General features: G+C 49.8%; 1 protein-coding gene across 1 annotated transcript in view; it reads left to right on the top strand.

The window, feature by feature from the left end:
* Window positions 1-2427: 2427 nt before the first annotated feature.
* The window catches only part of RHBDF1 (rhomboid 5 homolog 1 (Drosophila)), a 52545-nt gene continuing 33640 nt past the window's right edge, over window positions 2428-21332 (top strand). The window contains exons 1-3 of the mRNA XM_014936563.1: window positions 2428-2459; window positions 18464-18599; window positions 20789-20919. Of these exons, the coding sequence (XP_014792049.1) occupies window positions 18486-18599; window positions 20789-20919 (245 nt within the window). The 5' untranslated portion in view covers window positions 2428-2459; window positions 18464-18485. The remainder of the gene's footprint in view (window positions 2460-18463; window positions 18600-20788; window positions 20920-21332) is intronic.

Below are 21332 nucleotides of genomic sequence, written 5' to 3'. Positions count from 1 at the left end.
CAGATGCCTGCAGTTGTGTGAAAACATCCCTCCCCACAGATGCGGGGGCTCTGGGCAGGGAAGCACTGGGGGAACACGAGCTTGTGGGATGGGGTTAGCAGGGCTGTCTGCAAGAGCCTTGTACAGGAGCAAGAAATCACGTTTTGGTGAAAGAACTGTGTTTTTCTTGCAAAATGCACGTACTGTTGGCAGGAGACTAAGAAAGAGCAGGGGTGGGTCAGAGTCACACTCCGGCTCCAGGGTGTTCCTCCTGGGAGATGCTGAAGGGCCTGCAAGTTCATCTCGGCTCCGTTACGTTACTGGACACTTCTTTTCTTTGTTTATGTGGTAGAAACATCTGAAAATAATTTGTCCCCTGTTAAGCTTTGCGGACGGTCAGGGTTCTGCGTGCAATTTGGCCTCCACCTCAGCCAGGATTAGCTGGGGCCGGTCTGTGTTTGCTCATTAGCTAACGAGAGGCGATGTAGTTAGCGGGGCTCTCTCGGGGGGAGGAGGGGGACGACGCCTTGGCCGCGTGGCCACCATGGCCGTGCGTGGGCACGCGTTGGGGTGGGTGCGGTGCCGATGAGCTCACCCTTCGCAGGGAGTGCTGGTGGCTCACCCGCTCCTTCCATCGCTCTCGCCCGCAGGCCGGCGGGGATGAGGTGCTGAGATGGCAAGAAATAGGCGCCCCCCCAGTTATTACCAGTATCAATAGCATCTGCAGCGGTGGGCTGGGGAGCTGCTGAAGAGGGATGTGCGTGCTGCCGGCCTCGCTGGAGCTCCAGCAAAGCCCCGCGTGAGCAATCCATGCTGACCGATGCTCCGGAGAGGGTGGATGGAGAAATCTTCGGCAACAATCCCAGGACAAAGGCAAGGATGGCTGGGCTATCGAGGTGGGAGGATATCATCCAGGAGGGGGACATGTTTGAGCTGGGAGGAAAGAAACAGCTTGAGGAAGGCATCATAGAATCACAGAATGGTTTGGGTTGGAAGGGTCCTTAAAGATCATCCAGTCCCATCCCCTGCCCTGCGCAGGGACACCTCCCACAAGATCAGGTTGCTCCAAGCCCTGTCCAACCTGGCCTTGAACCCCTCCAGGGTTGGAGCAGTCACAGCTTCTCTGGGCAACCTGGGCCAGGCTCTCACCACCCTCAGAGTAAAAAATTTCTTCCCAATATCTAATCTGAATCCCCTCCTTCAGTTTAAAACCATTACCTCTCGTCCCATAAAAATTTCTTCCCAATATCTAATCTGAATCCCCTCCTTCAGTTTAAAACCATTACTTCTCGTCCCATCGCTCCACTCGCTGATCAAGAGTCCCTCCCAGGTTTCCTGAAGAAAAGGTGACGCACTCACAGCATGGCTGGAGGTGTGAACATCCACTTAAAGGGTGGGTGTCATGAGGATGGGGCTGGTCTTTTTTCAGCGGTGCCCAGGGATAGGACAAGAGGAAATGGGCACAAACTTGAATATAAGAAGTTCCACCTAAACATGAGGAGGAACTTATTTCCTTTGAGGGTGGCAGAGCCCTGGAAGAGGCTGCTCAGAGTCTCCTTCTCTGGAGACATTCAGACCCCACCTGGACAAGCTCCAACAGGGTAGGTTTAGACTGAACATTGGGAGGGGGGGGGTTGGAGGAGATGATCTCCAGAGGTTCCTTCCAACCCCGTGTGATTCTGCAACTTGATGGGACGCGCAGGATTGAGAGGGGAGGGAGGGGATGGGGTGGGTGGAGGACGGTGACACGGCGAGAAGGAGCGTGGTGACCGGGAGCAACTGGGGAAAAGCAGGGCCCCTGTCCATGTGAAAACACCTCAGCCATGAAAACAGTCATAGTCACATTGCCCTGAACCAGGGTATTTTTTCTATTATTATTTTTTTTACTTTAGTTTTGCTTTTCAAAATATAATAGCTTCAGCAGAGGGGAGCTGGGGCACCCATTAATGTGGTGCATTGGGAAATCAGGAGTGTGTGGGTTGCCTTGCTATGGACAGGAGGGAATTAAAGAGCTTTGCCACGTCTTAAGTGTTTTACCCAGTCACTCACTGCACAAAAGGACTCCTTGGTGACCGCGGTCATCTTTTGAAGGGAAGGACCAGAGTCTTGTGGGTTTTATTCCAATGCAGTAGCTTCATATCTGGGGAATCCTGTAGGAAGACAGAGCTAAGATAACGTGGAAAAATGTCTGATCTCTGTGGATCCTAACAAGGCACAGGAATATCAGTCCTGGGTCATTCTCAGAGACCAGAAATGCAGTTTAATGAGCAGAGGACCCTCATCTGCGGTGCTGGAGTTGTCCCAGAGCTCCTCAGCTCCAGCCCCACCTAAGAGATGCTGAGGTCACAGAATCACAGAATCACAGAATCTTCTAGGTTGGAAGGGACCTTAAAGATCATCTTGTCCAACCGTCAACCTAACTGACAAAAATAGACACCCACAGAGCGGCCCTCGGCGGGGACCGCGGGGCGAAGCCTGAGGTAAGTCCCGGGCCCGACCCCCCTCTCAGAGAACCGGTTGCTGTGGGGAAGGGGGTGTGTGGTGGTGGTGGTGGTGGTGGTGGTGGTTGTGGTGGTGGTCGGGGGGAACCTCTCAGAAAACAACAACCCCTGTCAAGGGGTCGGTGGTTCTTCTACAGCTTCAAGGAACCCCCCCCGGGAGGTTGGTTGTGGGGCTTGGAGGAGAAATCCATGCTGCGGAAGGTGAAAAAAGCTTCTTTTTCCCAGTCCCTCTGCTCTACCCCCCCCCTCAAGCCCCATCCCCACCAGGGTGCTGGTGAGAGCTGGGAAAGGGATGGGTTTTTTGCAGGGAAAGGTTCGGTTTTCCCGCTGGATTCCGGCTCCTGAGAGCTTTTAGAGCTTTTTCCACGCGGCGCCGCTGGCAGGGAGCAAAGGATCACAGCAGCCCGATGCCTTCTGCAGGATTGAGCCCCTTCGAGGGGCTCAAACCTCTCCTTTCCCCCATCATAGCACATTAACGCAATTAACCACCCCTGCCCTGCCAAAGTGCCCCCCTTGTGCCTCGTTTGACCCGTGCTTTTCTCTCCTGTAACTCCGTCGAGGGGGAACGGTGGCACAAATGAGGTTTTTTTTTTATTTCCCTGGTGCCGACGCGTTCCCCGTGCACCTCTGGGTGCCAGCTGCTGATTCTCTTGCAGGTTGGCTTGGCATCGCGTTGGTCAGGGATGTCTCCAGGCCTGGGAGCCAGCAGGAAGTTGTTTCCTTTCTTCCTGTTTTTGTCCCCATGGCCGCTAATTTCCTCTGGGAAGAAAGCTGGGCATTCTGCAGCAAAAGGAAAAAATAGTCACACGTAACGGGAAGGGAGAAGGTGGCAAAGCCGAAGGCGCTTCTGAATGAAGCACGGGAGCAGGAAGGAGCGCGGGGTGTTACAGCAGTGACGCTGATAGAGCAGCAGAGACTGCGCTGTCAAGGAGCTGCCTTTGTGCTGTGAACACAGGTGTAAAAAGGGCCCGTGCGGGACAGGCTGGGGAGCAGACCCTTGGAAGGAGAATTGGATCTCCTGTGCACGGGTATGTGCTGCTCTCCAGCTCTTCTGTCTCAGCGGTGCAGGGTTTGCAAGAGGAGGTGATAACTCGTGTTAGATCGGTTGATATAGTTGGAAGAGACAGATGAACTTTCAGATACTTCCTTCCTTTGAGTTTTGATAGTTAAAAGGCCTTGTGTGCCTGAAAGCTTGTCTGCTTTTCTTTTAACCCTCTGTTGCTCTGATAACAGCTGTTTTCCCTCTCTCCTGCTGCATCCCTCTTCTGTCCTTAGATCCTCCATGGCTGCTGCTGGGCAACCCAGGTCTCTGCTGTCCATGTGTGGGTTCATGGGGAGCCTAAGCTGGGACCCTGCCAGCCTCCCAAGAGGTGCTGTGGGTTTGGAACAGGGGAACGAGCTTCGTTACAACCTCTGGGCCAATCGGTCCTGAGCCCCCTGGGACGGCGGTGGCTTTCATGTGTGGTCATGTCTCAGTGGTGTGCCGGCTCCTGTGCGTTCCCATGAAAGGAGGTTAATGCTGTGTGGTGTAAAAGCAACTCCCACAAAACTAGTTCTGCTCTGGGACTTCCCATCACAGGCCTTTTTTTTTCTTTTTTTTTTTTTTTTTTTTAAGTTTTCCCACAGAACACAGTGGGGGGCCTCCTCCACAGTGTTTTTTTTTTTTTTTTTTTTTTTTTTTTTTTTTAAGCAATACACTTGCAAGAGATCTGCCTACAAACTGGCTTTTCAGGTTCTGGGGAAAGCCATGGGCTGGCCCCGGTCTCAGGAATGTCTTGCTCTGTGCTGGGTCGGCTTCAGCCAGGATGATGAGGAGTTTGGGATGTGGAGAGTGCTGCTCACCTGCAGAGCAGAGCAGGTACCTCTTCTCCAGCAAGCTCGTCCTTCCTGTGGCTTGGTGCTGAAAGCATGTGGCCCTGATGTGTCACCTCAGTCAGGAGTTATGTCCCTCACAGAGGGCCACCGCCTCGTCATTGGACTTGGCAGATGGCTCGTTTCACTTTCGTGGTGGGGACTGCCATGAAGCTGCAGTTGAGTGAGGTCTCCAGGCAGGAATAGGAATTCCTTTTGGGGTCATCAGTCCTGTTCCTCTGGAATCCAGCCCCGGAGAGTAGCCAGCAAGTCCTAGCATGTTCCCCTGAAAGAGGCAGGGTCTGCTGAGTGTGGCATGATAGGACAGTTTATTCTGGGCACAGAGCCCACATGCTCAGATATAATTAGTAAAGATTTGATTCCATTCAGTGTGTCGGATCTCTCTGCAGTGCAAGCACAGCCTGGTTAGCGCTGAAGGCCTGAGATGGGCGACATGACCAGGAGTCCCAAGTTGTTTTCCATTCAGTGCATCCAGCAGAAAGGTTGGCAGCGCAGCCCGTGTGCTGCTGGGACTGCAGCTGGCTGAGAGCTGAAGATCCTGTCATTTCTATATCTGTGTCTCTAGAGCTCTTACCCAGCAGAGCAGCCTTTGATAAGATTCTTCCCTTGTGGTTGCTGCTTTTCTTACTTAAGTTATCTCTGGAGGCTTTGGCATCCTGTGTAGACTGTGTGCCCTTCTCGGAGGTTCCAGCATTAATTGTGACCCAACATGACACTTCTATTAATTGCTGTTCCTGCAGCCACCAGTCTGTCACCAGTATATGACACGTTTTGGTAGAAATACTTAAAACTCGAGGATGGGTTCCTTCCTTCACGTTTCCCCTGAGCTTAGTGATGGATTAGTTTCCTTTCTTTTCAGCTGCAGAGGTGCTGTGTTCCAAGTCTGACTTTATCATGGTCTAGTTAGAACAAAAGAGACAAGAAATGTGGGGATGTGGCATTATCACTGTAAGGCTACCTTACCTGCTGGAGTCTTAAGTAACTCTCAGAAGGTGTGTGTATCCTGCCTGCTCAGAGAGCTGTGTTGTATCCTCTCTGCTGAGAGTGTGACAGCGTCTCAACTCACACTGTGGGAGCTGCAGCCTGAATTTAGTGGGACTTGTGTCTGGGTGATGGGTAGAACATCCCAGTGCTGCTGGAAAGTCAAGTGAAGATGGTCTCTTTCCTCAGAGGAAGAGAAGTCTGGTGCCCAGCATCTTGCAGGTAGTTGTCTCACCAATGGTGGGGTTTTTTAGCTTTGCTGTTGGTTGGTTTTCTGGGGTTTTCTGGTCTTTTTGCTTGTTTTTTGCCTTGTTCAGAACTAGCAGATGAACCAGTTGAACTGAATGGACACCATGACCTGTTGCTTCACCCATTAGTGCCCAGTGACTCCCCTCTGAGGTCAGCACCCACCATGCAAGTAACAGAAAAGTATTTAGGAAGGGACAATCCCAGCCCTGCAGCTATTAGTCCTAAGAGATTAGGGAGGCAGCTGGCAAGATTTAACCTTGGAAGGAAATGGATCTGTTAGACAGGATTTCCCATGGTCATGCTGGCAGCCCTATTTCTCTGTCCTTGAAGGACCCCAAACCAATTTGTTGTGTGGTGTGTGCTCTTGCCATCCAGGTCTGCTTGCACAGAGTCATAAAGGAAATTGTATCTGCGCTGAGACTGCCTGTTGTCATGTCCTTGTTAGTCAAACTTCAGGGGTTCCCAATTGCTTGTTCTTTTCTTTTTTTCGGTCGTTCTCCTCTAGCTGCTGTCCAGGACTGGTCAGAGCCCACCAAAGATCACATCTCTCATACTTGTTTCGGTCGCTGCTGAAGGAATGAGGAAGTGGGTGGGTTTTTTTAATGTGCGTTGGGATGATGCCACAACGGGCCAATTCGTAACTGAGTTTTTGAACAAACCATCCAAACTATTGCCAAATCCTTTTGAATAACAACCAGTGGCGGTTTGGTCCTTGCTGAAGGCAGAGAGCTTATTCTTCATGTTGACTTTGACTGTGAAATCTCCTAAAGCTTTGGAGTGCAGGTTTCGTTGGTTGTGGGCACTGTTTGCTGCAGAGACTGCAAATGTCAGATTGACATAAAGCTTGTTCTTGTTGAAATTTCCTTTGCACTCTGCAACGAAGTAGATACACCATTTGTTTCAAATATAATTAAAGCTGCTTTTTGCATACTATAGAAATGTCAGAACTGCCACGATACAGACCTGAGCAGGTATATTCTCATAGCCTGAGATATGTGCTCAAATTCTGCGGCCTTTAGCAATGAACAGACCTTGCCTTAATAATCGCAGCATCTCTAAAACACAGGGATTATTAAAGGAAATGTAATTTCTTCTGGGTGAACTAAGAAGTATCATTGCAAAGGACTTCCCTGGCGCAGTACAGCCTTCCCAGGGGGAGAAGAGATATCAAGACATGCCTGATCTTGCCTTTTCTGGAAAGCCTACCTTTGCCGCCTCCTCCCCTTCCTGTTTCCACTTCGCTGAGAGACAGCCCCTTGCTCTGCTGGTCAGCAGCAATCCCTGCTTTGAAGGTGGTTGTTTGTTTTTTTTTTTTTTTTTCCTTTAAAAAGGAACAATCCCTATGAGGTCATCCTGAAGCTGTGCAAGACGCTGCTTTTACTGTTCTGCAGGTCTGGCTTTTACTTGGCTTTGACTCAGTGAAAGTTCTAACAGCTTGAATTTTAAAATCTCGAGGGCTCGGACGGCTGGGTTGACAAATACGGCGTCTGTGTTTCAGGAGTTATTGCCCTGTAGCAGTCAGCACACAGGAGGTATGTTTTTTTTTCTGTTGCTTGAATTCAGAGCCCAGTGCTTTAAAGTGAACTGGAGAAGACAGCAGGCTGGGAGTTGTTTTGCTAAAAAGTGTGAGCACCCCTTCCTTTTCTCTGCCTGCTCTGGGGCTGTAATTTCAGGGAGAGCAGTGACAGAAAACGTGCAATTCACTCAGATTGAAGAAATGTGGCTCACTTAGATTTTTAGTTGTTTTTTTTTTTTGTAAAACAAAGTTGGAATTTTGATTATTTCTATTTGTGTTATAAATGAGTTGGTGCATTGGGCACATGTGAGCGTACACACGTGTGCACACACCTGCAGAGCAGGACAAGCTCCTCCTGCAACTGCTTTCCAGTTAGACAAAGTCGGAGGTGGTGTGAGGCCAGCAAGCACTAGCAAGAGTAGAAATTAGAGCACCAGAGCAGCTGGCTGGCTCTCCTGTGTGCCTGGCTAAATCACTAATGCTTAGGAAGAGCAACTCCAGCCAAACCAGCTCTGCTCCCAGTCCTTGGCTGTGAAATTGTTCATTTGAAGGATCTCCATGGCTGGGGACACTGCTGGTGGATGCAGGCTTGTTCTCTCACTTGTATCCAGGTGAACAGAACTGGGCTCATGTTGGAGGGATCAGGTGGGCAATAGTGAGTAAGGATACTCTGAATTTCCAAGGAACATGCAAGGAAAGCTGGCCTGAAGGACTCTGATGCTGCGGTTTCCATCCTTCCTGAATATAAAGTGGTGTCTTCTGGTGGCTCCAGCGTTTGTTATTGTTATTTCCTCTAAGATTTTTTTTTTTTTAAGATTGCTATTCAGGGTGGTTTTATGTAACTTTCCATAGGAAATGTTGTCATTTGTGGCAGTTTTGATCTCATTTGCCAATGAGGGGTTTTTATTTAGCACAACGAACACTGATTCTTAGCTGCTTTTAGCGCTGAGAGTCTTTGCCATGGAGGTTGGTTGGCTTTTGGTCCAACATCATTTTTGGTTTGGGGTATTGTGATCTTTTTTAGGGGAGGTTGCTAGTTTTGGCAGTTGCTTTTCCATCAATTGTTTATTGATGTCATGTTTTCTAAATGAACAATGTTGTAGTCACTAAGAGGCTTTTCTTTACCAAGAAAATCGCTCTTGAGGTGGGTGCACGGGCAGCAGCTATTCCAAAAGCAGCCAGAGCCAGCATTTGCTGCTGTCCTGAGAGTTGGACCAGTGCTGTGTTCCTGGCTGTCCTTGTGCCCTGAGCCCTTACGGTGCTTGTGATGAATGTGGGAGCTGGTAGAAGAAACTTAGAAATGCAGGATTTCAATGAAAAAATGATAACTTTGGTAAAATGCAGTGATTTTGTTTTCTAATGTGGGGTCATGGCTGTGCTGACAAAAGCATTGTTGTGACTCCTACCTTGCTGTATAATCGAGGCAATGACTGTGTCCTCGGTACTTGTGGATCAGCCAATACTTTACAGTGCATCTGTTTTACTAGTAATGAAAATAAATCCGGAACAGGGTTTTCTGGAGCCCCATTGAATTGTTGCAATGAGTTCAATGTGTACTAAAATAGTTTCTGTGATCACTCTTTCCTGCTTCTTTCTTTGTTCCTGAGGAACTCTAGTGGCGCTGAAGAACGTGTAGACCCAGGCAGAGCACTGAGACAACGTGCTTTGAGGCTGCTGGGGACCCCGGAGCAAAGGGCTCTGCCTGCTCAGCGTGGGCACTGGTGACCCAGCAGGCAGCACCTTTCAACAGGGTGCAAGAACAAGGTTCATGTAGATGATCCTTCCTCTGGATACACTTCCAGTGCTGGCAGTCTGTTTCTTATAATTGGAATTGTTAATATTTGAGTTGTTAATGTGATACTTGTTATCCATTCTGGCTACATTCGCTGTGGCACTGGCCCAGCAGTAGTATCCTGGCTTCCTGCATAGGTGTGCTGAGATGCATCAGCCATCTGGTAATGGATCTGGGTGGAAACCAGCTCCTTTTGAGGACCAGGCAGTGCTGACTCTACTGGCTTCTGCAAGGAGTGGGAATGCTGGGCGGTGCTGGCTTCTCACCCCCTCTGGAACTGTTAGCAGGTACGGTCACCAGTCCATGCCCAGAGGTAGCCTCTAAGTGGTGTGCATGACCAGAGTATTTGGATGTGGCTGCTGGAAATATGGCTACTGCATGAGGGGCCAGGCTGGCGTTCTCTGGGCAAAGCTGCAGATGTATTCACAGAGAAACACAAAGGGGATGAAGATACCAAAGTTCTCCAGAAGGTTTCCCACTGCTCGCCCCTCGGTTGGTTGTGTTTCGTGCTCAGACTGTTCCCCTTGTTGGTATCTGGGTAGGTTGTAGATGGCTCTGTGTTGGGTTTACTTGAGCAGGTGGAGTTGGGTGCTGATAGCTCATCGCCTGGGCCCTGCGTGGGCTCTGGGTGCAGGGGTGCTGGCTGGTGCTATGAACCTGCTTCTGTCGTCTGGGTCATATGTGCTTGGGAGATGGAAAAGGCAGCCCCTCTGCCCAGTCTGCTCTACTTGGCTCCTTTCCACCTCGTTGCTTTGTGGGTGCCACAAGCCATAGGTGAGCAGAGGGAACGCATCCCTTGAGAACCCTTCTGTTGAAGCTGCCCGTGGTGAGGCTTGGGTGCCACAAGCCATAGGTGAGCAGAGGGAACTCATCCCTTGGGAACCCTTCCCTGGAAGCTGCCCGTGGTGAGGCTTGGCCATCAGCTCTAGAGAAGTTTGTGGATGGTCTGGATGTTTTCCCATTTGACGACCCCACCCAAAAGTCCCTCTGCATCTGGTGGTTTACTGGTATTTTATTCCTGCTGCACTCAACACCTGCATTGAGGACGCTTCTCAGAAGACTATTTAAGCCTCAAGAGGTGCAGACCCCACCACCTCCCTCGTGATAATTGTTAGCTTCCCACAGTGCTACAAATGTGAGGGTTTTGGCCGTGTTTTCACGATTGCCTTCAACTGTGCTGCCTTGAGAAGCAGTCCAGTCATCTGGCTCCAGCTGCTCTTTTTGTTCCCGCTTCTTCCCCTTTCCTTCTGCTGGCACAAGTGTTTGTGGAGCCATGTGGTGACTTGGATCAGGGAAGGAGCTCGGGCTGGAACAACCCGTTTTCTTTGCTGAACTAATGTGTGTCAGTTCCCAGTGTGGATCACCCAGCAGCTGCAGGGATGCTCATGCCAGCATGAGGAGGGGGACAACACAGAGGGCTGGGGGCACTGCTTCTTCTGTTGGCTTGCATCTCTTTCGTCTTTGTAGCTTGAAATTTGGCCATTGGCTTCTGTGTTCTTGTTACTATTCTGCCTTTTGTCTGCTGCATCAAAAGGACCTTGAAGATCAGCCTGTTGCCCGTGTGAGTGTTTGCAGATTGCAGTTGAGGGTCATCTTTTAACCTGTATTTGGAGAAATCCAACTGCAGATCTGGGTACCAACAGAAATCAGAGGAGTTTTTTGAGCTCCTTGTTTTTCCTCTCTCTTCTATACGAGGGCACGAGACCTAGATGCCCTTCAGGTCCCACATGAGGCTGCTTTGAAAGCTTTTAATGCTGACGTTCCACTAGGAGCTCATTTATGATTGATTTCCATCATGACCTGCATCTTTTGTAAATCAAGAAAATCGGTTGCTCAGAGGGACCCCAGATCTGCTTTCCTGATCACGGGATTGGCTCACATACATTCAGACTTCACTGGCAGATGTTTTTATTACCTATATTTAAAACCTTCTGGCTCTGTGTACAGCTGTGCCTTCTCCAAGTTCAGTGGAGAAGCTGAAGCTTTGCACTCTCGGTGTGCATCTTGCATATCAGTATCATTCTACAGGGCTTTGATTGAAATCCAAACCCTTGGGGTTTTTCTAACGTAGCTTCCCTTTTGCTGTCTAGGGGTCTGCCTGGCCTCTTCCAAGCCAGGAAGTTTCCACTGGTATTTCTCAGCTAATTAAATTAAGTGGTTGACAGTGAGATCTCAGCACTGCCTTGGTTGCTTGGGTAGCCACAGGAGTTAAAGACCTTCCCCATAAGATTCACCCCACCACCATGGGTTCCTGGTGGCACGGCTCTGTGGTGGTGCTTGCCTAGATGCCCTTCAGGTCCCACATGAGGCTGCTTTGAAAGCTTTTAATGCTGACGTTCCACTAGGAGCTCATTTATGATTGATTTCCATCATGACCTGCATCTTTTGTAAATCAAGAAAATCGGTTGCTCAGAGGGACCCCAGATCTGCTTTCCTGATCACGGGATTGGCTCACATACATTCAGACTTCACTGGCAGATGTTTTTATTACCTATATTTAAAACCTTCTGGCTCTGTGTACAGCTGTGCCTTCTCCAAGTTCAGTGGAGAAGCTGAAGCTTTGCACTCTCGGTGTGCATCTTGCATATCAGTATCATTCTACAGGGCTTTGATTGAAATCCAAACCCTTGGGGTTTTTTTAACGTAGCTTCCCTTTTGCTGTCTAGGGGTCTGCCTGGCCTCTTCCAAGCCAGGAAGTTTCCACTGGTATTTCTCAGCTAATTAAATTAAGTGGTTGACAGTGAGATCTCAGCACTGCCTTGGTTGCTTGGGTAGCCACAGGAGTTAAAGACCTTCCCCGTAAGATTCACCCCGCCACCATGGGTTCCTGGTGTCACGGCTCTGTGGTGGTGCTTGCGTGCTGCTGTTCCATGGTCTGCTGGCAGGTTGGTTTTATGGCCACCTGCTCATGTGTGTAGCTCCTGTTCTAGCCCTTTTTCTAAAAGATTTGAAAAGAAAACTTGGGAGGAAGATTGTGTGCCTTTAATTCCCTTTCAAGGTGAAGGCCTCTCTTCCATCAGAGCCTATGCAAAGCCTTTCATTACCCCGGATCCATTTCTTCTGTGTTCTACTTTGACATAAAGCTTAAAAGACAGTTTGGGTAGAGACAGGCCTTTCCAATGTGCCACACTGACGGGAAAGCTATATCTTTTATTAAGAGGTTGGCTATTCCCCAGTCCTCCTGTCTGGTCACTCTCCAGAGGACCAGAGCAGGGGCTCGGTGTGCTCCGTCCACGCTGTGAGGGGCAAATGCAGTCTCTTGAGCAGTGACCTGCCAGGCTGGGGGTGGAGGAGCTCTGTTTCATACAGGCAGGAGACAAAGGCTCGGACTGTAGTTTGATGTTTCAACTCAGCTGCTATCATGCTGTGCTATCACTGAATAGGCTGGTCCTACCGTTCCTCTCTCAGGTTGCACAGAGCGTATCTGAGATGGTCTGAGCCTCTTCAGGATGCCGGATCAACAGGAAATAATATACTAAGGTTAGTTTTGTGCTGGTAAAAAGGCCTTGAAGTGGCTCACCGGAGGAAGGCGAGACTGCTCTTTGGGCAGCAGCTACCTGTCACGTTGGTTTGCCTGCAAGTGGAAGACAGGCCCTTGGGGAGCCGTTGCCTGCGTGATCTGGTGCAGGATGTTGTAGGATGTTGTAGGCAGCTCCGGTCTCTACCTGCACTCCAGCAGAACTTGTGCACCACAAAGGGCAGTGAGAGGGGCAGCGTGTGGGAAGGGTGGTCCTGCCAGCCCCCTGCTCTGCAGGGCTAAGAGGGCAGTGTGTCCACCTCGCTCCCTGCCAGGCTTCTGCTCAGGGGTGCCTGGATTGCTCAGGTCCCAGCTTCTGCTTGGCAGCCTGTGGGTCTGTAAAACCTTACGGCATCTCCTCCAAGCTCTCCTCTTCCCCTCCAAGCGAGAGAGCACCCTGCACAGGGCCGCTGCTAGAGCAGTGCTGATGGCCTTGTTTCGTTTCCCAGGTAGTTTCTTAGGGTGGGACGTGGTGGTGGTCTCAGCTGAAGCCTGGGTGTTGCACCCCAGAGCGCAGGGTCACAGGGCTGTTCCACCTTCCCCGTCCCCTCCTGCCCTCAGCCCCTCCATCTGGCTTGTTTTAAAGGTCTGGCTCGCACTTGGTTTTTGAGATATTATTTGTAACTTGTTGGGCCTGATCCACACTAGATGGTTTTATTGGCAGCCACGAGACTGAAACCCCACTGCTCCTCTTCTCCTTGGACTTCCTGCCTTTTCCCTGCTGTGCCAGCAGAAATCCTCCTGGAGAGAGAGGCACAGCCAGCAGCCCGCTGTCTCCCCTGGCTCCCTCTGTCTGGAGAACACATTTAGGATCCCGGTTTCTTTGCTGTCTCTCCACCCAGATGCCTGCTGCTGGGCCTCAGCTGGAATAGCTGGACGGGCAGACCCCTTCAGGTACACGGGACTGACCTGGGACACTGCAAATACAGCTGCTGCAGTGATGGGGGTTTGAAAAATGGAGGAAAACAGCTGGAGGCTGACCATGGGACGTGGTGATCGGATTGCAGTGGAATAGCCCCGGTGTCTGTTACCTCCTGGGGGTGTCTGTAGGAACATGCACACGCTGTGCTGGAGAGGAGCAGTGGTGGTGGAAAAAGCAGATGGTGTGTCTTTGTGTGGTAGGATGGAATGAAGTTGGGTTTTTGTTTTGTTTTGTGGTTTGTTGTGTTGGTTTTTTTTTTACATTTGGATGTTTGTGGGGCAAAGCAGCTTTATTTCAAATGGGAATGCTGGAAAAATGGACGTTTTGGAAGAAAAAAAAATCAACACGGGCATAGCTTCAGTTGTCTGTTGAAATGGAAGGATGGTCTGTCTTTCAAATGACTGTGCAAATCTCTGAGTGTATTTGAGATCCCTGTCAGCTCTAGGAGCATGTTCAGGCTTCTGTACAAGGCTTTTCCTTTACTGTTTGGGTCGGTGGATTTCACTAAGCAGCTTTTCTTGATCATGTGCCAACTTTGGAATTTAATGCTTTCTTAGCCTGACCCACAGCACAGTGGATTTGGCTTTCGTTCTAGGACTGTGACCTTGCTTTGGCATGGAGCTTTTGAAGATGACTTTCCCAGAGTATCTGCAATATACAAGTTTCTTTCTTTTGTTTGTTTATTTCAACTGAAATTGACTTTATTAGTCATTTTCGTGCTGCTACCACAGTTGTACATGCAGCTGATCAGTTAGAAGAAGTGAGATTTGTCAACACCACGCATTCAGCCTGTGTGCTGGAAAAGTTTGTATTTCCAGGTTTCCTCAGTTTTGTGGTGCTGAGGGAACAGCCTCTGAGCTGAAGGAGCAGTGTGGGTGGTGACACCAGGACTGGGAAGAGATGTCCAGGCGGGTACTAGGCCATTCCACGCCTTCCCAGTCATACCAGTCTCCTTGCTCCTGTCTCCAGTGGCTCCTTTGTGCTTTTGGCAATAGTGGAGATGCCATCTCTCTTGATGCCATGTGTTGGAATCGCTGTCCTGATGGTTTACAAAAGTTGAGTTTTAAGCCCCAATGACAGTTTGCAAAAACTTTGAAAGCATGAACATTTCCACCTACCCAGGATGAAGATATTTAGCTGGTGCCTAGGTTGGTGGAGCACTTTCTGGACTTTGAGAGATGCTGTGAACCACAAGCACCAGGTGAGGGGTCTGGAACAGCTCTCGTTCAAGGACTGAGCAGCTGGATGTGGATCCCGCTGTGTTTGTGGGAGGAGAGGGTGGTAGGAAGGGCATGGAGGAGATCTGTAGAGCCAGGATTGGCATGGAGAAAGAGGATAGGGAAAAGCTGTTCGCTGTTCTGGCCAAAGAACCACAGGGTATCAAGTGAGCCCAGGAAATGGCAAGTTTAGAGACAAACTGAAGAAGGCGGCTTGTCACACAGCACGTGTTGCAGCTGCGAAGCTCTTTTTCACATGCAGTTATAAATACAGAAAGTTTGCTTGGATTAGAAAATGGGTTGGATAAATTCTGGAAGAAAAACCCTTGGAAGGATATGGAGGTGGGTACAGAACCATGACATGCAAAGACAGCTCTGGCACTGGAAGCCTCTGGGTTATTCATAGCACATGCTGTGACTCTGTCCTGGGAGATGTGACTGTGGAGTGATCCCACTGCCAGGCATCCTCTGTTGGAAATGAGATACTGCCTTTAGACGGGTGTTTGGCCTGGCCTTGAGTGGCTGTGCTGTGCGTGCCCCCATCCTGCTGCTGCCAGGGACCTCTTAAAAACACTGAGAAATTGGGACTGAGGTTGTGGGACCGTTCAAACGAAATACGTGTCAACGCGGCCAACTTAGAAACAAAGCCCATTGGCCTGATGAAACACACAGGCAGTGTATCCTGAAACACTAACCCCTAAAAATAGTCAAGGGGTTAGTGTGAAACTCAGCATGTGGTCTTCGTGCAGTGCAGTTAAGTACTCTGCTTGTAGTTACACTTGAAACTCACCTGGTTTTCAGTACTGCGTGTGCTTACCCAAATATATCTGGATTTTGATGCTTTGCTGTTTTTACAAGAACAAGGGAGACAAAGTATATTTGTATAGCAAATGCCCATTTTACTTACTAAGATCATTCTGAGGCAAGATACTGCTTTCTGTAATACTGGGCCTTTTTTTCTTTAGTAGAGCATTTGTGCATTGTCTGCTTTTCAAGACCCTGATTGCTGTGCCCTCAAAGGAGGGTGACAGATGTAGGTTCAAACCCTTCGGGCAAAGGAAAATGTAGAAATAGGGTCTCCAGCCTTTTCAAAAAGGCTTTAAAGAACTCCTTAACTGCTGAAGTTTGGGAGTAAGCAGTCCATGGCCTCTGTCAGCTTTGTGAATCTCAGCTAGACATCTTTTTCTTGCGTAAAGCACAAAGTTGAGTCGACTTTGGGGATAATCATAAGGACACGGGCTTGACCCCATGTGCATGCATGCTCAGTCCTCTTCTTTCCATGTGGCCTGTGTAGATGCTGCTGGAGGTCCCCATGCTCCAGTCTGTGTGGGTCACAGTGAATCCAGTGCTGGATAGGTGGACATCCCTGTCCTTGGCAATTTAGAAAGGGGGTGAGCTGAGAACAGATTTCATCAGAAGGTCTATCACAGAGCGAAACTTTGGTGCAGGAGCTCTTGGGCAATAAAGGAGTGATTCATTCCCTGCCTTCCTGGCTTGGCCTCACCTTTCAATAAAGCTGCAAATCTTACACACGTCTGTGTGTTTGTACCCAGCGCATCTGCTCACAGAGGCAGCTCCGTAGGTGGACAGGAAGGAAGTGGAGTGATGTCTGTTCATTGAAGAGATGCTGGAAGATGAAGAGTTGCTCGTTCGCAGGAGGAGGCTCTTGAGTTGTGTCCCAAGGGGCCTGTGTTTGAAATAGGCTGTGTTTGGTCACCCCAGAGTGTGGCTCTGTCCCTCTTGGCTGGTCTCTGATTAAAGCATCTCAGAAAGCCCTGGTGTTTGTGACCCTCACGCGGTAAGTGCTGGAGCTCTTTGCATTGCACCGAGGGAGTTGTTCAGGTGTGAGAAATCTGCTTGGCTTTCTGGCCTCACCATGAATGCAACTTTGCCCGTTTTATATGCAAGACTGAGAGCTGTCACGTAGTGGATTTACCCTTACGGAGAGCAGGCGGGAGTTCCCCTAATACTCTCGCTCTCCTCGTGGTATAGGAAGTTAGAACAGATGCTTTCAGTCCCCCCTGCGGCGAGGGGCGGAGGGAGAACAGGAGCTGTGTTCCTCCAATGCCGCGTCTGTGCGCACAGGACCGTGGCGCATGTACGAAGGGCATGTCTGTACAGGCGAGACTCTGAATTCCCAGACTTTTGGGGGCCTGTGGTATTTGCTGAAACCCAACCTTCATCCACCTACAGCTGAGTCCTCCCTTTCTGTCGTTCCGGCTCAGCTGAGCGCGGCGCTCCTGGCAGCCAGCCCAGCTTACACGACTGAGCCAGCAGCTGGTCTTCAGCTCCTTTTAGATGAGATTCTCTTCTCCTGACCCAATCCGGATCATCCCCCACTCCCTTTTGTTGACCTATTTCCCCACCCCCCCTCCCCTGCTGTCTGTCTTTCACAATGGTAAGCTTCAAACCAGGACAACCGTTCCTGCGACTCCCTTTGCAGAGCAGCTGCAGTGAGCTGTGGGAATATGGTGGAAATGCCATGAAAGGCAGCGCGTGGTTCGGAGAACCAGTGCTTAATTTAGGTTGGGAGGGACCTTTGCAGGTTGTCTGGCTTGGCCGCTGTGCAAGGCAGGGATAATTCAGGCCTTGTTTAGTTGAGTGTCGAATGTCTCCAAGGATGGAGGTCCCTCTGCCTCTGGTCCTGACCTAGGACTTGGCCACTCTCAAGGAGGAATCCTTGCATATTAAACTTATTGTGCATTTAAAAGAAATTGACTGTGCTAACTTTATAAGAGCACTGACTTTTAATTCAAACAGAAAGCTTTTCTCCAACTCCCTTTCAAGTCATGTGTGCCTGTTGAGTTAACGGGATGCTTATTCCATCTGTCCACCATGGTGGGGGAAAAGGCTGGGATTCTTGATTTTTTTAATATATGTATACATATTCTTTTTGTCCCTTATGGGATCTATGGCCTAGAACAACACATGGAGGAAGCTGGGAAGGAATTAAATCTGTTATCCTATTTAGCACACATGCTTCTCACTGCTAGCTTGCAGTTGTGTGTGTGCTAGGAGAGGAAGAAGGTTGGAAGGTACCTGTGGAGGTGTCTGAGCTGATGTCCCTCCAATTAAATCTGTTTTCTAAATTGTTTTTCTGAGTGTGCACAGTAAAGTAGGCGCCCTGCCTGCCTGAGAGAGTCGCGTGGTCCCTGTCCCACTGCCTGCAGCCTAAGCAGGAGGAGAAAGTTGCAGGGCAGTGGGGTGGGCAAGATGACAGTGCGTCACTCTGGTTACTTTGGTGTTTTGGTAACACAGCGGTTTTTATTTAAATACCATATCATTATTATTTATGTATGAAACCCACTCTTAGTTCAGGACTAATGCCAGTTCTCTAATGCTCACGCTATACTTGTATGACTCCATGCACTATGTTGTGTTTCTAGAAAATGACTATGTTTAAAGGAGATTAGAACCAGCAATGAGAAATGGCCACTTGCTAATTGGTAAGTAGTAGTTAGGTAGGAAAGCGTGGTGCTTGGCTTTGGGTGGGCAGGGGTGCCTGTGTGAGTCACAAGCTGCTTTTAGAGGGAGGTCAGTGGCTTTTGGTACTGCAGTTCCTTCGCTGGTTGGACTGGATCCAGATCTTGTTAAGATTTAATTCACAACTGGTTCTTAAGGAATCTGGATCTCTCAGTTGTCTCAGCAAATTGTAGTGAAAGCTGACTCTCAAGCTTGTGACTGTGGTCTCTGGCACCTGGCTCGAGGTCCTGCAGGCCTTAGAAATGCACCATGTCCTCTGGCTGACCAAGCTGTGACACCTGAACCCTCATGAGGAGCTTGGGAAGTCATCCAGTGTAGGGCTTGGGTCCCACCAGTCACAGCCTGGAGAAGGACCCTCTGCTCAGCCCTGCTGGCATGTGCCATGCCAGAGATGAGCCCGGCCCCTACCTGACTGTGATTTCTCCCTCTCCTAGGCCTGAGGACACACGTGGGACAATGTCGGAGGCGCGACACGACAGCACGAGCAGTTTACAGCGGAAGAAGCCACCATGGTTAAAACTGGACATCCCGGTGCCCGTGTCGGTGCCAGAAGAGCCACAGCCTGTGCAGGTACAGAGACTGGGCTCAGGAGTGGGGGGTCTGTGGAGCTGTGGAGGGGGTGTGCAGAGCCCCACTGCGTGACAGCACACCCCTGCCCATGGTCTCTGGCAGTGCTGGCTAAGAGAAGGGCAGCGTGCGATGGCAGGTCACGAGGCCACATGAGAAGGGGCAGAGCCATTGGGTAAACTTATGATCAGTAATTAACTCCCCCTTGAAGGGGGTGTGGGAGGGATGAGGGTGCATTGCTGATGTGCTCAGATCAGTGGATGTGACTGTTTGGATGTGGGGACTGTGAAAAGTGTCCTGGGTAGGGGATATGGGAGTGAGGTATTTCTTAAGGGGACCAGAGGAGCGAAGGACTCCTAGATAAACACGAGGGCCTGGAAGTGCTGGAGCTTGTGCTGAAATAAGCAGGGAGTGACTCTGACTTATGCATAGCCAAAATAATGACAGGATCTCATCAGTAACAGCAGAGAAAGAACAGTTACTGGCAACACAAAGCTGTTTCCAGCATGAGGAATGTAAGAAAATCATGGGGGATGAGAAATAAGTATGAGAAACAACATTGAAGAGTGGTGAAGTAGAGATGGGGTGGTAGGTTAATAGGAACTGTGCAAAGTATGAGAGTAAAACATCCATATTCGTGCTGGGAATAGGAAGAATAACGTGAATTTCTGTTACCAGGTGCCAAAAACTCTTCTGTAGGGATGAGATCTGGGTGGGATGATGATTGCTGGCTGCTCGTGTGACCTTACTGCAGGGACAGAGGCTACCTGCACCAAAGGCAGAGCTGGAGGGGTCTTACTGCCCAGCTCCATGGGTGGGGTCAGTGCCGGGGCTCCAGAGTTTATATGAAGGAATGGTTTAGCCATCAGAGGAATGGAGGGTTATACAGCTCCCTGGAGGGGAGTTGAGGACAAGCTTGTCTTAAGATGGAACTTATGTTGGGCTTGGAATAGCAATGACTGGTCTCTTCACCGTTCCTTGATCCAGGGACTAAAATGCACTTCAATTCTGTGACAGCTTCTGGCAGGTATATCTGGCCTTCCCTTGGAAGGAAAGTGAGTGGGGTTCAGCCTGCAGGGATTAGAAGGGGAATGCAGGGTTTTAATGGTGCAGGTTGAAATGTTCTGAATCACTTATTTAAGGCTTTGATGGATGTTCTCTTACCTGAAATCTCTAAATCCAGCTGGGCACCTTCTGGAGAGACACTCTGTACTCATGATGGAAGCTGGTGGAGGTGATGTTCTCTGCAGGTCCAGTGTGCACAGCACAGGCTGTCAGGATAAGAGTGCATAATGGGCTCCTTTGGCTTATAACCTCAGTATCTATGCCTTGTTCTCACATAAAAGGTAACAAAAATATTAAGGTTAGTGGAAATTATTAGCTTTCTGGGTAGAGGGGCTGGAGTGGCAAGTAGTCTTGAGGCAGAGACAGTGTCTGACCAGAAAAAGAGTTGATCAGAGCTTCGCTTGCCAGAGGGACAGCATGTCCTGCATTTTACAAATGGGAGATGGTGTCTCTGCCAAGCTGATGAAAAATTGATCCAGAGCAGCCCTGGGGAGGCAGTTGTTTGAGTTGAACAGTCTGGTGAGTTGTGTCCTGTTTGGTAGGTGACGTTCAGCCAAGACACACCAGGTGCTTTCAGACCTGAGTGTGTCCCAACAGTTAGGTTATGAACAAAGCCAGTGTGGCTTTCCTGGCTTGCTCAGCCTGCACCGGGCAGCAGCTACAGCACAGACCCACCCACAGCTCTTACAGGCTTTTCATGCAGGTCCAGAATCACTCGTGAAGCAAATCTCACTTGCTGTGCCTCTCTTCACATTGTGGAGTGGTCTTGCAGTGTGGGATCTGGGTTCCTTCTGGCTAGAAAAGAGCCAGGAGGACACGTTGCAGGAGTTCATGTGAGACACCCCATCTACAAATGGACATTGGTCCGTGGGCCAGGCTAGAGCCAGCCTGGACTGAGACCCACCACAGCATCCAGGTGCTGTGCCCGTGGTGCTGGCTGTTTCGTTCTTGGCTAACATGAACCACAGTCCTTGTTAGGCTGATTTTGCTGCCCAACTGCATGCACCCAGCTTGTGGTTGGGGTGTTGGATGGTTGTTGAATTGCTGACTAAACATTTCACAACCTGACAGGCCTTGTAGAGCATCAGTGTGAGAACACTGACTCCCCTCCTGCTTTTTCCTTGCAGCCCACGAGGCGCCAGGCCTTTCTGCGCAGCGTGAGCATGCCCGCCGACAACTCCCGCGTGCCCTCCCTGCCTAACGAAGTGAGGAGACCGGTGCTACAACGACAGACCTCAATCACCCAGACCATCAAGAGGTGAGACACTGAGTTCGTGGAGCCTGCTTTAGTGGGTTCTGCCATCCGTTGCCACCCTTTATTTGTGGATTTATGGTCCTCTGCTTGGCACTGAAGCAGCACGCTGTGACAGCAGGATTAGGTTGTCTCCCTTATCTATTGTGAGTTTTCAGAAGAGGGTGGGTGCAGGTAGGTTCCCAGTATATAACCCAGTGATGCTATATAGCCTGTCTTTAGTAAGTGAGGAGACAAGTCCTGGGAGGAAGATTGTGGTGATCAGGACAATGAATGGTTCTTGCCTCTTAGAGACAAATTTTAACTGCTCCCATGCCCCAGGGAGCTGGCTGTTTGAGTAACAGGGTGCCTCAGGCCCTGATGTTTAGCTGAGACTCTATGAAGTGCTGGGCTGGGCTTGCTTTGGTGCAGTATCTGAG

The sequence above is a fragment of the Calidris pugnax genome, unplaced genomic scaffold (genome assembly GCF_001431845.1).
Source record: "Calidris pugnax isolate Ruff unplaced genomic scaffold, ASM143184v1 scaffold17, whole genome shotgun sequence".
Taxonomy (NCBI): domain Eukaryota; kingdom Metazoa; phylum Chordata; class Aves; order Charadriiformes; family Scolopacidae; genus Calidris; species Calidris pugnax.
Note: the sequence above shows the minus strand (reverse complement) of the source record. Positions and strands in the feature narration are given on the sequence as shown.